The sequence below is a fragment of the Astyanax mexicanus genome, chromosome 6, assembly GCF_023375975.1.
Source record: "Astyanax mexicanus isolate ESR-SI-001 chromosome 6, AstMex3_surface, whole genome shotgun sequence".
Classification (NCBI taxonomy): Eukaryota; Metazoa; Chordata; class Actinopteri; order Characiformes; family Acestrorhamphidae; genus Astyanax; species Astyanax mexicanus.
Genome location: NC_064413.1, coordinates 53,465,001 through 53,482,340, shown reverse-complemented (window position 1 = coordinate 53,482,340; position 17,340 = coordinate 53,465,001). Strand labels below are relative to the sequence as shown.

Genomic DNA, 17,340 nt, shown 5'->3' with positions numbered 1-17,340 from the left:
ATCTAACATTGATCTGGATTGTTAACAGTAAAATGCCTGTTCAGCATATCTGTTCATTGATAAGGTGTTGCTATGGTATATTTGTTGGTTGCTAAGGTGTTGCTATGATATAGATATTGGTTGCTAAGTTGCTAAGGTAATGCTTTATGCTTCTAAACTTTTAATTTGATCTGGATTGTTTAAGGTAAAATGCCTGTTGGTTGCTAAGATCTTGCTATGGTATATCTGTTGGTTGCTAATACAATGCTTTATGTTTTTAAATTATAATTTGATCTGGATTGTTTACAGTGAAATTCCTTTAAGGTATAGCTGTTAGTTGCTAAGATGTTGCTATGGTATATAAGTTGGTTGCTAAGGTATTGCTTAATGATTGCTAACTTAGAATTTGATTTGGGTTGTTAACAGTAAAATGCCTGTTCAGCATATCTGTTGGCTGCTAAGATGTTGCTATGGTATATCTGTTAGTTGCTAAGATGTTGCTATGGTAAATGTTGGTTGCTAAGGTATTGCTTTATGATTTTAAATTATAATTTGATCTGGATTGTTTACGGTAAAATGCCTATTCAGCATACCTGTTGGTTGCTAAGATGTTGCTATGGTACAGAAGTTCAGAAGTTAAGATGTTGCTATAAGGTGTTGTCAAACCAAGCTGAACTGCTTGAATTTTTGCACCAGGAGTAAAGGCATAAAGTTATCCAAAAGCAGTGTGTAAGACTGGTGGAGGAGAACATGATGCCAAGATGCATGAAAACTGTGATTAAAATCCAGGGTTATTCCACCAAATATTGATTTCTGAACTCTTAAAACTTTATGAATATAAACTTGTTTTCTTTGCATTATTTGAGGTCTGAAAGCTCTGCTTCTTTTTTGTTATTTCAGCCATTTCTCATTTTCTGCAAATAAATGCTCTAAATTACAATATTTCTATTTGGAATTTGGGAGAAATGTTGTCTGTAGTTTATAGAATAAAACAACAATGTTCATTTTACTCAAACATAAACCTATAAATAGCAAAATCAGAGAAACTGATTCAGAAACTGAAGTGCTCTCTCAATTTGTTTCCAGAGCTGTATGTGTATGGGGTGTGATGGGTAAACTGTGTTGATGTGATTTTTGGATGCAGTATCTCTTTAAATAGAACAGCTTCATTCACTATGTCCTTGCTGGGTGACCGAGAGCGTAGTTTCTCCAACCATCAGATAAAGAGCCTTAAAAGGAACCGAAGCTGAGGGACAGCCATGACTTGCCACCCAATTCAATAAACACACACTGATCTAATTACACACACAGCATCTGCTGCAGGCCGTCTGACCTCACTCTCCAATACACACTTCTGTGTGTCTGAAAGTCAGCCAAGTGTGTTAGTGCACGTGAAAGAGTCTAATGGCCAATTTGGCAACTCTGTGTTTGTGTGTATGTGTGTGTGTGTGTGTGTGTGTGTGTGATTTTTTGTGGACTGACATTGCAGGAGCTGTGGGTGGTCAAGGCTGAGTAGTTTATGGCAGCACATCTATGCATGCACACACACACACACACACACACACACACACACACACACACACACACACACACAGGTGAGGAGAGCTGGGTGAGATTTAGTTTATTTAATTTCCTGCACTGTGTCTCCGACTGCAGCACTAATGAGTGTGTAATGCATCATCACTGCTCTCTGCAGGGAATACACTCCTCCCTGCACTAACTCTCTAACACACAGAGAGACAGAGAGACAAAGATGCTGAGACACAGAAACGGTGGGACACTGAGGCTCTGAGAAACAGAGACAGAGAGATACTGAAACAGAGACATAGATACACTGAGACACGGAAGTACTGAGACACAGAGAGACTGAGACAGAGAGACACATAGATACTGAGACAGGAACACAGAGACACGGAGACGCAGAGACACTGAGACACGGACACACAGAAACACAGAGACACTGAGACACAGAGATATTTAGCCACTGAGGCTTTGAGACACTGAGACACAGAGACACTGAGAGCCAGAGGAACTGAGAGGCAGAGACACTGAGACACAGAGACGCAGAGACACTGAGACACAGATACACTGAGACACAGAGAAACTGATATACCGAGAAACAGAGACACAGAGACACTGAGACATTAAGCCACTGAGGCTTTGAGACACTGAGACACAGATACACTGAGACACAGAGAAACTGATATACCGAGAAACAGAGACACAGAGACACTGAGACATTAAGCCACTGAGGCTTTGAGACACTGAGACACAGAGACACTGATATACTGAGACAAGAGAAACTGAGACACAGAGACACTGAGACACAGAGACACTGAGGCACTAGGACACTAAGACACTGACACACAGAGACACAGATGTTGTATGCTAAAGTGTTGCTATGGTATAGCTGTTGTATCACTAAGGTTGCTAAGGTATTGCTACATGATTGCTAACGTACAATTTGATCTGGCATGTTTACAGCAAAATGTTTTTTTTATTTCTGTGGTGTTGCTTAAATTTTGCTAGGATGTTGCTAAGGTGTTGATATGGTATAGCTGGTATATAGCTGTAGCTGTTGGTTCCTCAGGTGTTGCAATGGTATAGAAGTTGGTTGCTAACGTTTTGCTAGAATGTTGATGTGTTGCTATGGTATAGAAGTTAGCTGCTGAAGTATTGCTAGAATGTTGTTAGGGTGTTGCTATGGTATAAAGTTGGATTGCTAAAGATCTGCAAGGATGTTGGTATGGTGTTGCTATAGTATATATATATTTTGGCTGCTTAAAGGTGTTGATATGGTATAGCTGGTATATAGCTGTAGCTGTTGGTTCCTCAGGTTTTGCAATGATATAGAAGATGTTGGTTGCTAAAGTCTGGCTAAATTGTTGCTACGGTGTTGCTATGGTATAAAAGCTGGTTGCTGAAGTTTTGCTAGAATGTTGCTAAGGTGCTGCTATCCCACTATTGTTGTATAGCAGTAGCTGTTTGTTTGCTAAGGTGTCGCTATGGCATAGAAGTTAAAGTGATGTTATAATGTAGCTGTTGGAGGATAAGGTGTTGCATATAACATATCATTTACTCTTTAAAAAAATGATATTAAAATAAAGGCATTTAAAAAGTGGTGGGTTTTACATCAGTGTGTTTATTAAAACATTTCAAAAGCTCTCCTCCTCCTGGAGTCTAGTATTATTTATAGTTAATTATCTCAAAAGCTGGTTTATTGGATGATGTGGAAACTATATAATAATGATATTTAAATTATTTACAGCTAATGAAATAAGCTAATGTGCTGAGTTGCATAAATAATCCATATTATATCCTATATTAATAAACACTGAAATGCCCATGCCTCTAATGGCTCCTGATAGCGAGCTTAGCCTGAGAAACACACAAACACACACACACACACATCAGTGTACACGCACCAGCTGCCCTCTGTTGGCCACATGCTGCTACAACATCACTGCTGGCTCCAAAACCTAAAGCATTTGCTGCACATGCCAGCTGCCCCTGACATCATTTCAGAGCTTAATCCTGGATTTACAGAGGCATCACCGTAAAGAAATAATTTTAACTAACAGAAGCAGACCTCCCAAATATCCCATAATCTGCCCACTGGCTATAACCCATCATGCTCTCAGCGCTAGCATCCAAAAAACACACAGCAAAACACAGACAGAGAGCCAGCAGCTGGGGTCAGTACTCACAGGGGTAGGACATGCGCCGTCTCCAGCTCAGGCAGTCCAGGCCTGTGGGGGCGCTGTGGGAGAAGCTCAGCGCTCTGAGGGGCGTCCCCGTCGAGAGGGAAAGACGCAAACTGGCCTGAAGAAACAGAGAAAGAGAGAAAAAGACAGTCAGTCGTGTTTCAAAACACCCATAAATCTACTGATGATGTGTAAGAGCCGTTATTCATGTCAGATCTGATTAAAAAAGCTGAAAGTCAGCTGAAAAAGTCAGGAACCAGCCAAATACTATATTTGTCCAAGTTTGACTTGATAAGTGTTTGTTTAGATTTTATTTTATTGCTAAAAATGCCATCCTAAACACATTATTTTGAATTTGAAATGCATATAACTATATTTATAAAAAAATATATATAAATATAATTCCTGGATCCTGCGTAGATTCCCGGAACTTCCAGAGTTGTTGGGATGTTCAATATCTATCTATCTATCTATCTATCTATCTATCTATCTATCTATCTATCTATCTATCTATCTATCTATCTATCTATCTATCTATCTATCTATCTATCTATCTATCTATCTATTCACCATCCATGCATGTTTAAAATAGCTCTTGGTTGCTAGAGTGTTGCTATAGTATACATGTTGTTTGCTAAAGTGTTGCTAGGATGTTGCTAAGATGCTGGTATGGTATAGCTGGAGCTAAGCCCAACTGGGATTTATCCACCATCCATCTATTCATCCATCCATCCATCCTACAAAATGCTTGTTAATATAACTCTTGGTTGCTAGGGTGTTGCTATAGTATAGATGGTATAGTGTTGCTAGGATGTTGAGAAGATGTTGCTATGGTATAGCTGTAGCTAAGCTGGATCTGGAAACTAACCCGGCTACTGGAGATTTACCTTCCTGTGAAAAGTTGTCCCTGATGCATCTGATTATCATCAAAAATCCTTAAATATATGTTTGAGGTTTCTCAAAACGTGTTTGGGTGTTTCAGACAAAATTTTCAGACAAGAATATGGTGACCACTTATCTACAGGGTAATGACATTGATGAGATGTTTGGCAGGGTTCCCAACTTTTGCTTCACCTTACAGTAAAGTGTATTGATGAAGTACATTTAAAACCAACACCTTAAAACATTTACATAAAAGTTAATGAAGAAAAGAAAATAAACAAAAGACTAATAACTGAGAAAATCAACATTCAAAGAGAGCCCACAACAACAAATCCTGCTCTCAGTGTCTACTAGTGCATCGCAAAAAAAAATGTAAATTGTTTTTTTTTTTTAATTGATCTATTTTAAGTCTTTATTTCTTTTATTGTTGATGATTACGGCTTACAGCCAATTAAAATCCAAAAATCAGTGTCTCAGAAAATTAGAATATTATATAAGACCAATTGGTACTTTTGGCAGTGTGGGCAGTGTGCCAAGTCCTGCTGGAAAATGAAATGAAATGAAACACTTTAGCAAACAAAATCTATACCATAGCAACACCCTAGCAACCAAGAGCTATACTAAACATGCATTTTGTTTGGAGAGACATGTCACGTGCTTAAAATAGATCACTCTGTGTAATACATCTATATAATATATAAGTTTCACATTTTAAACAGAATTACTGAAATAAAGTAACTTTTCAATGATATTCTATTTTTTTTTGAGATGCATTAGTATATCACATTGATAAAAAAGAACAAAACACCTCCACACAGAATCAAAGAGTTGAACAGGAAAGAAGTAGAGTAGAACAGAATAAGGTAGTATGAAAGGAAATAGAAAAGGAAACAAAAAGAAACAGAACATACTCAGAAATGAAGGTGGAAAATTCTTTACTCCTTTAAGTTTGACCCTCAGACATAAACAGAAAGACAGGAACACAGTAAAGAACTAATAAACAGAGTTAAGAACTGAGGAATAGAGTGAAAAACTGAGGAACAGAGTAAAGAACTGATGAACAAAGTAAAGAATTGAAGAACAAAGTAAAGAACTGAAGAACAGATTGAAAAACTGATGAACAGAGTAAAGAACTGATGAACAGATTGAAGAACTGATGAACAGATTGAAGAACTGATGAGCAGAGTTAATAACTGATTGAAGAACAGTTTGAAGAACTGAGAAGTTAGAGGAGGTGTAGAGGTTATGGTTCCACACGGTTCTGCTCTTACTTTCACAGACTCCTCCTGAGACTGGGCCCAGAGTTTGACGAGTTTGGCCCTGTCCAGCCTCCTCCTCTCCCTCCTCTTCTCCTCCTCCACCCACAGGTCGTCTGTGCAGCAGCGTCTGCGTGTTAACCTGCGGCCTGCGGACGCCGCTCTGAGGCTGGGGCTGTGGCTGGAGGATCCGGAGGGACTCGGGGACACGTCCACCATTCTCTTCCCCACAGACTGAGTGGAGACCCTGATGCTGCCCGGAGACGCTTTCAGCAGCGGGCCGGGCTGTTTCACACAAAACATCACAGCCCTCCAACATTACATTTCTGCTTCTCTTCATATCTGATACTTCATTTTATAAACGTTGACCTTTTGACCTCGTATGGAGACCCTGCACGTACCATCTAGTGGTCACATGACAACATTACACTCAAATTTACCCATGATCGGATACTACATATTCATTTTACAGAATATATATATATATATATATATATATATATATATATATATATATATATATATATATATATATATATATATATATATTTGTTATATATACATTTTAATACTTCTATGGCACATCAGTCACTTTCATATCCAATCCCATTGCACCTTTGCACTTTGCTCTGTTCATTATTTAATGACCATAAGCAATATATACCGCACTGCTCCATTTACAGATAGATCTATCTATCTATCTATCTATCTATCTATCTATCTATCTATCTATCTATCTATCTATCTATCTATCTATCTATTTATTTATGTATGTATTTAAATGATTGATAACAAGATAGTGTGAATCCCAGTCAAAAGTTTCTACAGCCAGTCCAGACAGAAAAATGGGCCAGGTAAAAGTTCTCATCCAATTTTTATTTGAAGCTAGTTTAATTACTTAATGTAGAAAAAAAAAACGTTTTTTTGGACTAACTATGTCCAAAATTCTGATTCCAAATGGCAGGTATCAATCTTTTTTTTTTTTTCTAATGTTTTCCCATTTTCTCCCAATCTAGCAAGGCCAGTTATTCCACAAATTCAGCAGCTACTCAGCTGTATATCTACTATCACTAGTGATGCTCCAACACCAGGAGGGTGAAGACTAGCACACACCTCCTCCGACACATGTGAAGTCAGACTCCGCATCTTTTTAAGCTGCTGCTGATGCTGCATTGCCGAGTAGCATCACAGCGCTAACGCTCAGAACAAAGCTCAGCGACTCGGTTCTGATACATCAGCTCACAGATGCAGCCTTGTGCTGATCCACATCACCCTAGGAGTGACGAGGGGAAAGAGTGCCATCTACTGTACCCACCCAGAGAGAGAGCAAGGACAATTGTGCTCTCTCGGGGCTCCAGCAGCTGATGGCAAGCTGCAGGACTGCGATTTAGGTCAGTGACATTCCAATAGGAATCACTACTTTCCCCATATAATCACACTTTTCTTTTTTTTTTTTACTTCCTGTACAAACATAACATTTAGTTTTCAAACTTGTCAAATCCTACTACTCCCATGTAGTTAGGATAATTTAAAAATCCACACCTTCAAAGGAAATTGTCAAAAGACATCCTCAAGTAAAGTCTCAAAAAAATGAGAAGCCATCTCAAAATAATGTCCTGGTTACAGTTTATCAGGTCTATTGTAGCTGTTCAACTAACATGCAACTACTGTTAAAGGTCTATTAAGGTCAACTTAAGTGTAAGATTTTTTTTTTTTGCTTAATAAATGTTCCATATGTTTTTTTTCATAGTTTAAATAACTTTAGTATTACTATACTATACAAAACATTAACAAAATAAATAATAATAATAATAATAATAATAATACTAATAATAATAATAATAATAATAATAATAATAAAAACACTGAATTTAATGTGTGTCCTAAGTTTTGACTGGTACTGTAATTCCACAAAAAAATATATATATGTACTTTTAAATATCACTCCATTAATTTAATCCTAATTAATCACTGTAACCCACATATGCTTATGTCCTGCGTTTATAAATATACACTCTAATCAGGACTAATCTACTAGGATTTAAGCTGTAAATGGGTTTCCTAATCTGTGCCTCACACATACACCACTAGAGGGCAATGCTCTCATATTTATGTGTGCCTATATCCTGTCATTTAATTAAGTCTTTTTCTTCTTTTATCCTAATTTATATTGCCATTTTCCAAGTATTGTCAATTTTAACATTGAATAGGAGCTTGGAAACTACTTACAGTAGCAAACTGCAATTCAATTAAATTACATTTTAAACAACATGATTAAACAGAATTTAAAGAGAATGTGTATGAAAATGTCTGCAGATCTCAAACTAGAACTCTATTTGGAGTTTGCAAGTACCCTCCCTCAAATCAAAACATTTCATTTTTGGAAGAAAAATGTGAAATAAGTTGTATTTCCATCCACTACAATTCTGCAAGTAATAATGTGTGGTTGGTGTGGCTTATGAATGCTTTATAATGCGCTATGGGTATGTTTATCAAGTCTAATAGACATACTATTCATAGAAAGAGTTTTTTGACAGCTAAAAAATTTATTTTGCCAAATTTGAAAAATTTATGGACCAATATATATATTTTTGTTGTTTTCCTTTTCACATTATTTAACCAGAAGCTGAATAGTACAATCCCACATAGTGTTGTTCCATAAGACTTGGGAAACATTAGCAACTAATTGTTTACTGAATGTACTTTAACACAGGAATCCCTAATATAAAGCATGGTACATTTTATTTATTATTTTTATTTTTATTTATTATTGTAAAGTAGCTAAATGCAACATATAAGTCTACAGTTAAAGGAGAACTCTGGTGTAAAATGGACTTTTGTTGTGGTAAAACATGATAAAAAGTTCTTATCTTTGATGAATAGCACACCTCCGTTCTCCCACAGCGTTCAGAGATCCAGATATTTTAACAGTTTGTCCAAACACCCTTCAGACTGGGTGACACAGGGCATAATTTACCCTGATAAATCACTTTTTACACCGTTATCCAGCTCAAAGTAGCTCCACACCTCCTTGCTAGAATCCGGAGAGCCCTGACATTTAAAACGAGGAATTAATAACTTAAAAAGTGCAGAAGAAGCATATTAAAAAACACTGTTAGGATAGTGTAGCAGCTGGAGTAATGGCAGTAATGGCGGCGCTTAGAGCTGAAGTTAGCGTTATGGGCTGTAAACAGTGGTTTTTAATAAGCTTTTTGTGCACTTTTTTAATTTATTAAGTTATTAATGCTTCGTTTTAAATGTCAGGGCTCTCTGGATTCTAGCAAGGAGGTGTGGAGCTACTTTGAGCTGGATAACGGTGTAAAAAGTGATTTATCAGGGTAAATTGTGCCCTGTGTCACCAAGTCTGAAGGGTGTTTGGGGACAAACTGTTAAAATTTCTAGATCTCTGAACGCTGTGGGAGAACGGAGGTGTGCTATTCATCAATGTTAAGAACTTTTTATCATGTTTTACTACAACAAAAGTCCATTTTACACCAGAGTTCTCCTTTAAAGAACGTAATAATAATAAGTAAAACAGTCTCTACTCACCTCAAAGTCACTGACGGTGACCAGGCTGGCCTGTGATTGGCTGTCCGCACTGCTGTCCTCCAGCGGGCAGCTGGAGCTCAGGGGGCTGAGCGAACCCTGGCGTCCCATTTTGGGTTTGAGGGTCCTGGGTCTCTCTGGAGGGTCTGGGACGCTCGCTCCCTGTCCCAGGAGGATCAGAGAGAGGGTGTTGGCCCGAGACGAAGGGTAGCGGAAGCCCCGCCTCGATGCTGAGGACCGTGGGCTGCTGGGTTTGGGGCTCATGGGTCTCATTGGAGACTCTGCACTTTCACCTGTGCTTGGACCAGGTGATTTGGAGCAGGATGGAGACAGCTGATTGGTCAGAGCCGAAGGGCTCGTTGGAGAGAGAGGACTGGACATGGAGTCGAGGCCTGGGGGCGGGGCTTCGGAGGAGTCGTCTGAAGACAGGCGGCCAGGTGACCCAGAGTCTGAGAAGGGGATCGACAGGCCGTTTGGAGGGCACTTCCTTCTAGGTCCTTCTGACTTTGAGCCCTGTGGAGATCCTTCAGGGCCATCCTGGACAACGACACCACGTTTGCTAAGTGGGTCAGTGTGGCACTGTGCTGCCGCCCCCTGCTGGCCGAGCTGTTCTTGAGTTGATCGGTTTGCGTAATCGCTGTGGATCAAACGAGTGGCTTTACCTCCAGTGCCATTTGCTTCTGGAACGGACACTGTACGTCTGAGGAGCTCGGCCTCTTTCAACCGTTTCTGCTTCTTCCGCGTCTGCTTGGGTCGTACCTCCTCCGCTTCCGGTCGCACCTCACGTTCTTCAATGTCTTTGTCAATTGAGCGAGACTCAAAAAGGCTGGAGAGGGACTTGTGCGCTTGTGCAAAGCGTAGACGAAGGCTCAGGCCCTCTGTACTCTTGCTTCTTTTGTAGCCTGAACCTTCAATTCCAGAGCGTTGATTGTCCGCCATAACTCCACTCGCCTCGAGATCCAGTGTCCTTTGGTTGCAGGCTTCCTTTTCATACTTTGTGTCTTTATCGTCCATTTCGTCAGTGCTGTGACTTTCTGCTAAGGAGGGCTGAGGTACCAGACCTTCATCATCACCCTCTTCTGTGTAATCCTCCTCTGCGTCCTCTACCTGGCAACCAGGCTGATTCACAGCATCGCTTTTATAAAAGACGTCATCGTCCGAGTTGTCGGCATGACCCTCTGGCCCAAGTGTAAAATCCGAAGCTTGAGTCAAATGACTCCTGTAGACTAGCAGGTCCAGTACCCCTCCTTCAGATATGCTGCCTTTACTGGCCTTGTCGTCTCTTGCCATGCTCTTTCCTCGCCTGAAAGAAGGCATTTTGGCAAAGACAGAAAATTTTGAGGCCTTGGCCTTAGAAGTCCTTGAGGGTTTGTGCGATTTGCCAGCAACAGGAGATCGCTGCTCCTCCAGATCCTCGCTGTTGATGCTGCTCGTGTCCAACTCCACAGACGGAGGCCTTGGACTTTCATTTGAGACGGCCTCCTCAGGTTGTGGGGACGCAACCCCATTCTGGCCTGGGGAAGTAGGCTGGGTAAGGCACTGCTGGACCTCAGACTTTCCTGGTGTAAATAAAACAGTTAAACAAGCTTTTTAACAGTCCTGAATAATCTGGAAGGGTCCTAGTTTGATAACAGTCCCACACTGATATTTAATACTTTACGTGACGTCACCACAATCTATTGTCTTTACTTCTTTGTAATGCCGATATTGATTTTTAATCTTTTCTATATTTTTGTTTTAGATGCTCTGGTGCCAATTTGTATCTCTTTGCATATTGGTATTTTAAGCATGTGTGCTGTGTTATTCTGCAATACTTTATAAATAAAGTATACAAAAAATTATTTGATATTTGATATTATTGATATTTTTCCCTGTGTTCAACTCCTCCATGCATGCATAGGAGTCATGACATCATGGTTTCTATACCCACAATATGTCTAGTGTTTTACAACAATTGTTTATTTAGTTTTAGTCATAGAGCTGATTGGGCTTAAGCAAATTACACATATGCACAGTCCTCGCCTATAGCACAGTTGAATCTGAGAGGGTGCTGCAGAGGTGGAAATTACCACAAGAAAAGTGTTTTTTTTTAAAGGTTAGGAAAGGTTTATATACATTTTAAACAGGACTGGTATGTTTCATTACTTCATACAGAAAACAGTTCAGCTATTAATAAAAAAAATATGGTTTAAAATTATTAAATCTAATTGTACAATAAGAAATATCGTTAAATGCATTACTTATTGTTATAAAATGTACTTCATCTCTTATTTGTGCATTTCTATTTGAATGCTCTGTGTATGTGACTATGAATCATTCAGAATAGGGAGTTTATCTTGCTGTAAAATTGATATGAATAATGCAAAATACTGGAAAAAGGAAAATGTAAAATTGTATTTGTAATTAATTACTTTGTACTGCGTAAAAAAAAGTTTATATGCAATGTAACACTATTCGAATGATGGCATGTCTACAATTTTTACAAAATCATTGTTTTCTATATTTCTATTTGTATATATTGTGTTCCACTACTTTAAGAAACCTGGTACTTAGGTTTTGCACTCTGTTAGTATTTTAATGGAATTAAGTATACAATTTGGCATCGCTGCACAGTACCAGTACCAGATTAATACCATGATTAAGTTTAACATCAGAGTTACTGTGAGAGTTACAATTAATTTCAAAACAACAACTATTTTAGAAGTGGCTTACAGTTCCTCGACTAGTACATGTCTACACATACTGATGAAGAGTATTGAAGAGTATTACCTGTACAGCCATCGGAGATGCTTGTTGACAGCATGTCTGAAGAAACACCTAGGATGTCCTGGTCTGACTCAGCAGGTTTCATATTTACACCTCCTGTATCTGCATTAGCTTCTTCAGCCTCAGCTTCTTCTTCTTCTTCTTCTTCTTCTTCTTCTTCTTCTTCTCTTAGAGAATCATGGTTCTCTGGAGTACCACTGTTCTCCACAGAGCAGCGCTCAGTCTCTGGAATAGGCTCCAGACTACAGTAAGCGAGGAGACCTGGGCCTTTTTCAAGGCAGGCGTATCGCTCTACCGTTGCTCTTTTGTCTTCTGCTGCTTCTAAGAACCTACTGCTTCCATTCTGGATCTGGGTCTCTGTGCTGACTGAGCTTTCGTGGTGATGTGTGCCTAAGCTAATGACCTGAGATGGTTGCGATCTATCGTGTGGATCTATGCTATCTGTATCTGAACTGATCGATTCTCTAGACTGGCAGTGTGTAACATCCTCTGTGTTACTGGTCTGAGGAACTGAGACGGTAAATTGAGAAGTTTCTAAAGAGTGTACAGCAGAGTCTATGCTGCTGTCCTGTTTCTTATCCAGCAGAAGCTCTTGTCCCTTTGTCTCCAAAAGGCTGGTCGGTGGTTCAAGAACCTCAGAGCGGCCCAACGAAGCCTCCTGTACACAATCTGTGCAAAGTGAAGAGTGAGTATGCCTGTGTTGGGTATCTTCACAGCGTGAAGAGTGAGTCAATTGGTCCACTTGAACAAGACGTGAACTTGCACAACCTGAATGAAAAGAGTCTATGTGACTCTTCTGAACCCTGGACAAGTGTTTGCCAAGGTTCTTGGCATTCTCTAATTCTCGACTACTCTTGCTCTCATCAAGGCAATCTTTCTCCGGAAGGTTTCTCTCGTCCAGGTTCTCCTCCACCAGGTTCTCCACCTTTACCCCTAACTGGGAAGTCACAGAGAAGTCACAGTGAAGGTTATCCAAGTCTTCTCCAAGGCCAGAAACAGCTGAATCCTCACTGCTCCAGTACTTTTCGTATTCTTCACATCGTTCGCATTGCAGATCTGAAGACCCCTCTGACTTCTCTGTTCCTTCTGAGTTAGTTGGAACGTGTAGTTTAGAAACGTTGTGGCAATCAGGCTTGTCTTGATGTACAGAATCTGATTGGTCACTGTCCGAGTCTGAGTCTGAGCTTCCTGGGCTCCAGGCAGAAGATGGCTCCAGCCACTGGTCACAACCTGACGAGAAAGACCGTCCAATACTTCCTTCCAATTTTCCGCCTTTGGTCTCTGTGCTGGTCTCCAAGCTCACGCAACTGGATGCGGTAAGGTTTTGACAAGCTGAAGGCTCATCCGACTGTGGACTGGAGATCTGACTGGAGTCCTGCGTTTGGAAGCTAGCTTGGTGGGAGGTTTCAGCAACCTCAGTAGCACTACTTTCCGGAAATGGGGTCACCGTGACATCTGAGCAAGGAGAATCGATGTCTGACTTGTGTTCAAAATCAATAACCAGTGTCTGTTTCTCCAAAGCATCTATAGGCTCCTTATATATCTGACAGTTCTTGTGCTCAATAAATAGAGGATCAAATGTTTCTAGAGGGTTTGATTGGACTGCCAAACCTTCAACTTCTGGAGACGATTCTACAGTTGAGTCTACAGTTGACTCTAGCTTTGACTCAATAGTTGATTCTACAGCTAACTTTAGAGCTGATTCTACAGTTGACTCTTGAGTTGACTCTACATTTGACTCTACAGTTGGCTCTACAGTTGATTCTACAGTTGACTCTACAGTTGATTCTACAGCTAAATTTAGAGCTGATTCTACAGTTGACTCTAGAGCTGACTCTACAGTTGACTTTACAATTGATTCTACAGCCAATTTTAGAGCTGATTCTACAGTTGACTCTGCAGCTGAATCTAGAGTTGACTCTACAGTTGATTCTACAATTGACTTTACACTTGACTCAACAGTTGATTCTACAGCTAAATTTAGAGCTGATTCTACAGTTGACTCTAGAGCTGACTCTACAGTTGACTTTACAGTTGATTCTACAGCCAATTTTAGAGCGGATTCCACAGTTGACTCTACAGCTGACTCTAGAGTTGACTTTACACTTGATTCTACAGTTGACTCTACAGCTGATTCTAGAGTTGACTCTACAGCTGACTCAACAACTGACTCTAGAGTTGACTCTACAGCTGATTCTAGAGCTGACTCTACAGGTGATTTTACAGATAACTTTAGAGCTGATTCTACAGCTGAATCTAGAGCTGATTCTAGAGTTGACTCTACAGTTGACTTTTCAGTTGACTCAACAACTGACTCTACAGTTGACTCTACAACTGACTCAACAACTGTCTCTACAGTTAATTCTACAACTGACTCTACAGTTGACTCTACAACTGACTCTACAGTTGACTCTACAGATGACTGGACTGGATCAAGAATGAGCTGCCTTTCTACACTCTGCCCATATCTATGTCTACAGGAATCACCATCTTCCTTTTCCTTGGTCCTTGAAGATCTGCACTTCCTATCGTCTACACTCTCCTCTACAGAATGGGAGGAGTAAGATGAGCTGTTTTCCTCTGACCAGGTCTGACCACAGATCTGGATGCCCTCTTGGTTCTTGGAGTTGACAGCTAATGAGTTGAGGTCAGTGTGTGTCAGGAGTGTCAAGGGCAGGCGATCCACAAGTTGAGAAGGCTGAGTATCCTCACAATCTTTCTTTTTGTCTCCAGTCGGTTGTATCGAGAAGTCTCCACAGATCTCCACGAGTCTCTTTTTGTCTTTAGAAAAGGTTCCTCGGTCACTGTCTTGTACATTCAATGGCTGCTTAAACTCTTTATCAAACCCTTTATCCTCAGTCTCTTTTGGAGTGTCTTGAACCTGCTGTTCTAAGTGTTTAAGATCCAGATTAAAGATTTTGGAAACATCTTTACAGTCTTTAAAGCAATGGGTTGACGTTTTCAATGTCAATGTTTGCCACGGTTGTTCTGCACCTTCTGGACTATCTTTACAACGACCCGAATCTCGTTGACCAGTGTACGATCCACAAAAGTCCTCAGCCTTAGCTTCTTCTCCTTCCTTCCCATCAAGTTGAGCACAAAGCGTCAGGTCAGGAATGGATGCAGGAGGAATCCCAGCCTCCTCAGCTGACAGCAAAGCGTTCACAGTCTGATCCGAAGGCACTCTTTCAGTGGACGAACACTCTGGCATAATCTGCGACTGGACACTCGATACAGACACAGTGTCAAGAGTCTGTGCGCCGCTAGTACAGGAGGGCAGGTGTGCAGCCTGTGCTTGGTGTCCATCATTGAGGTTAAGCGAGCTGTGCTCTTCAGAACTGAGCTTGTGTGAGCTTTCTACTGATCCTGCTACGTCATGCGAGGCTCGTGTTGTGCAAATAAGAAGAAGACATGAAGTGTCTCCGTTCTCGCTAATGCTTGTTTCTGCTGAAGTAGAGCTTGTTTCAATTGCTTGCTCTGAGGCACATGTTTGAGGTCCAAACCTTCTTCCTGTGACCTCCGGCCTACGAGTCTCAGTGTTGGGTTTGCTTTGACTGTCTTCACAGCTGCCGCTTTGTAAAGTAGGCTTGTTTATTTTGTCTGCAGTTGAACAGACTGTGCTGAATGTGCTTTTTTGACAGAAATCTGGGGTAGTTTGTGCTTTTTGACTTGTATTCTGTGCTTTTGTAGACTTCTCTGTGTCTATGTTGTAGGTTTTTAAATTAGGTAAAAGGCAAGATTGGCAGGCTGTAGTGTGTTTTGTGTTACTTGTACTGGTAACTGTTGATTGATTTACACAGTGGGCATCTATACTGTTGTCTACTGAATGTGTATGTTGGGTAGTTTGCGTCTCTTTTCTGTTTTGAGTGAAGTCTTGTTTTTTTTCTTTGTTTTCTACGTCTATACTGTTGTTTTTTATGTGTGCTCCTGATCTTTCCTTCTTATTGTCGATACATTCACATATATCATCGGTGCTATATACATCCAAGCTGTGTAAATTCTTTCTTTCTGCTTCTGTGCTACGAATCTCTGACACTGTATCTGTGTCGCCCTTATTGGGGCACCTTGTAAAGTCTTTGTATAAATCTGTATAAACTCCTTCACTCTGAGATCCAGGGAGGCGATTACTAGTTAATTCGCCTGGTTCCTCTGTGCTCTGAAGACTTGTACTCTCTTTTTCAAAAGTTTTGAGAGTTTCTAGAGTTTCTAAAGTTTCCGAGCTTCTAGAGTCAGAGTTTCCTGTGTCAGCTACGTCCTCTTTGCTTTGTACAACAGTACGTTCCTCAGAAAGTTCCTCTACATCCTCTGGTTGCCTCGTTTGGTCCACGCTCTCCCTCTCGCAGTAGGGGTTCTGCTCATCGCTCTGTGCTCGACTGTCTCCTGCCTCCAGTCCGTTCTCCAGACGCCATTCAGTGTAAAGATGCTCCGCTTCTACGAGAGACGAAAAGCCGTCCTCTCCGTCCCACGAGTCACGGCGCAAGACAGTGCCATCTGCCGTCCGTTCTGTCCATCCTCCAGACTCTCGAGACTCTCGGCACTCGTCTGCTCTGCCTGGGTCACTCGGCGCCTCCTCAAGAGCTTCCTGTACCTGTGAGAGAAGACCAACAAACACAGGATTTCTATTCAAGCGTTACATAAAAAGGTTTCATGTTTGATAAAGGAACAGTACTGAAAATCATAACTGTAAGCGTAAAAAAAATATATATATATATAAAAAATAGCCAAGTAAATCTGCTAATTTCAATATATAATGAATAAAATCATAAAATTGTCTCTTTCCTCAACTTCATTAAAAATATATATATATTCCTGAATACAAAACATACAGTTTATGTTAGAGGTGGGTGATATCGCCCTAAAATAATGTCACAATATTTCATGTTATTTTTGCGATAACGATACGATAACGAGGCAATATGACAAAACACTGAATTAAAAACCTATATATTTCTAGAATTCACTACTGCAACACAATGGAAATTTTATTTTATCATTGTATACGATATGATATGGCACACCCCTAAGATGTAAAAAAACAAAAAAAAAAACAACAAAAAAAAAACAATGTTTTTATCAGATTTGTAACAGAATGATCCAGAATGTCATGATACTAATAATAATGCACTCCATATATCTCCATATATCCAGGATTAAAGTAAAATAAATGATAATGAACAGATATAATCTCTCTCTAGTAGATATTTTAT

The 17,340-nt window shown here is 40.1% G+C and overlaps 2 protein-coding genes across 3 annotated transcripts in view; both read right to left on the bottom strand.

Moving 5' to 3' along the window:
- LOC103034863 (rho guanine nucleotide exchange factor 4) overlaps positions 1-15,496 on the bottom strand; it is a 130,448-nt gene extending 114,952 nt beyond the window's left edge. The window contains exons 1-4 of one of the 2 annotated variants that reach the window (XM_049480859.1): positions 12,137-15,496; positions 9,371-10,926; positions 5,837-6,106; positions 3,687-3,801 (exon numbers count right to left, since the gene is read on the bottom strand). In XM_049480859.1, the coding sequence (XP_049336816.1) occupies positions 3,687-3,801; positions 5,837-6,106; positions 9,371-10,926; positions 12,137-15,344 (5,149 nt within the window). In that variant the 5' untranslated portion in view covers positions 15,345-15,496. The remainder of the gene's footprint in view (positions 1-3,686; positions 3,802-5,836; positions 6,107-9,370; positions 10,927-12,136) is intronic. The other variant, XM_049480860.1, reaches the window with a different exon arrangement.
- LOC125802538 (uncharacterized) overlaps positions 15,379-17,340 on the bottom strand; it is a 99,694-nt gene continuing 97,732 nt past the window's right edge. Inside the window, exons 3-4 of the mRNA XM_049480920.1 lie at positions 15,495-16,721; positions 15,379-15,396 (exon numbers count right to left, since the gene is read on the bottom strand). Coding sequence (XP_049336877.1) covers positions 15,379-15,396; positions 15,495-16,721 — 1,245 coding nt within the window. The remainder of the gene's footprint in view (positions 15,397-15,494; positions 16,722-17,340) is intronic.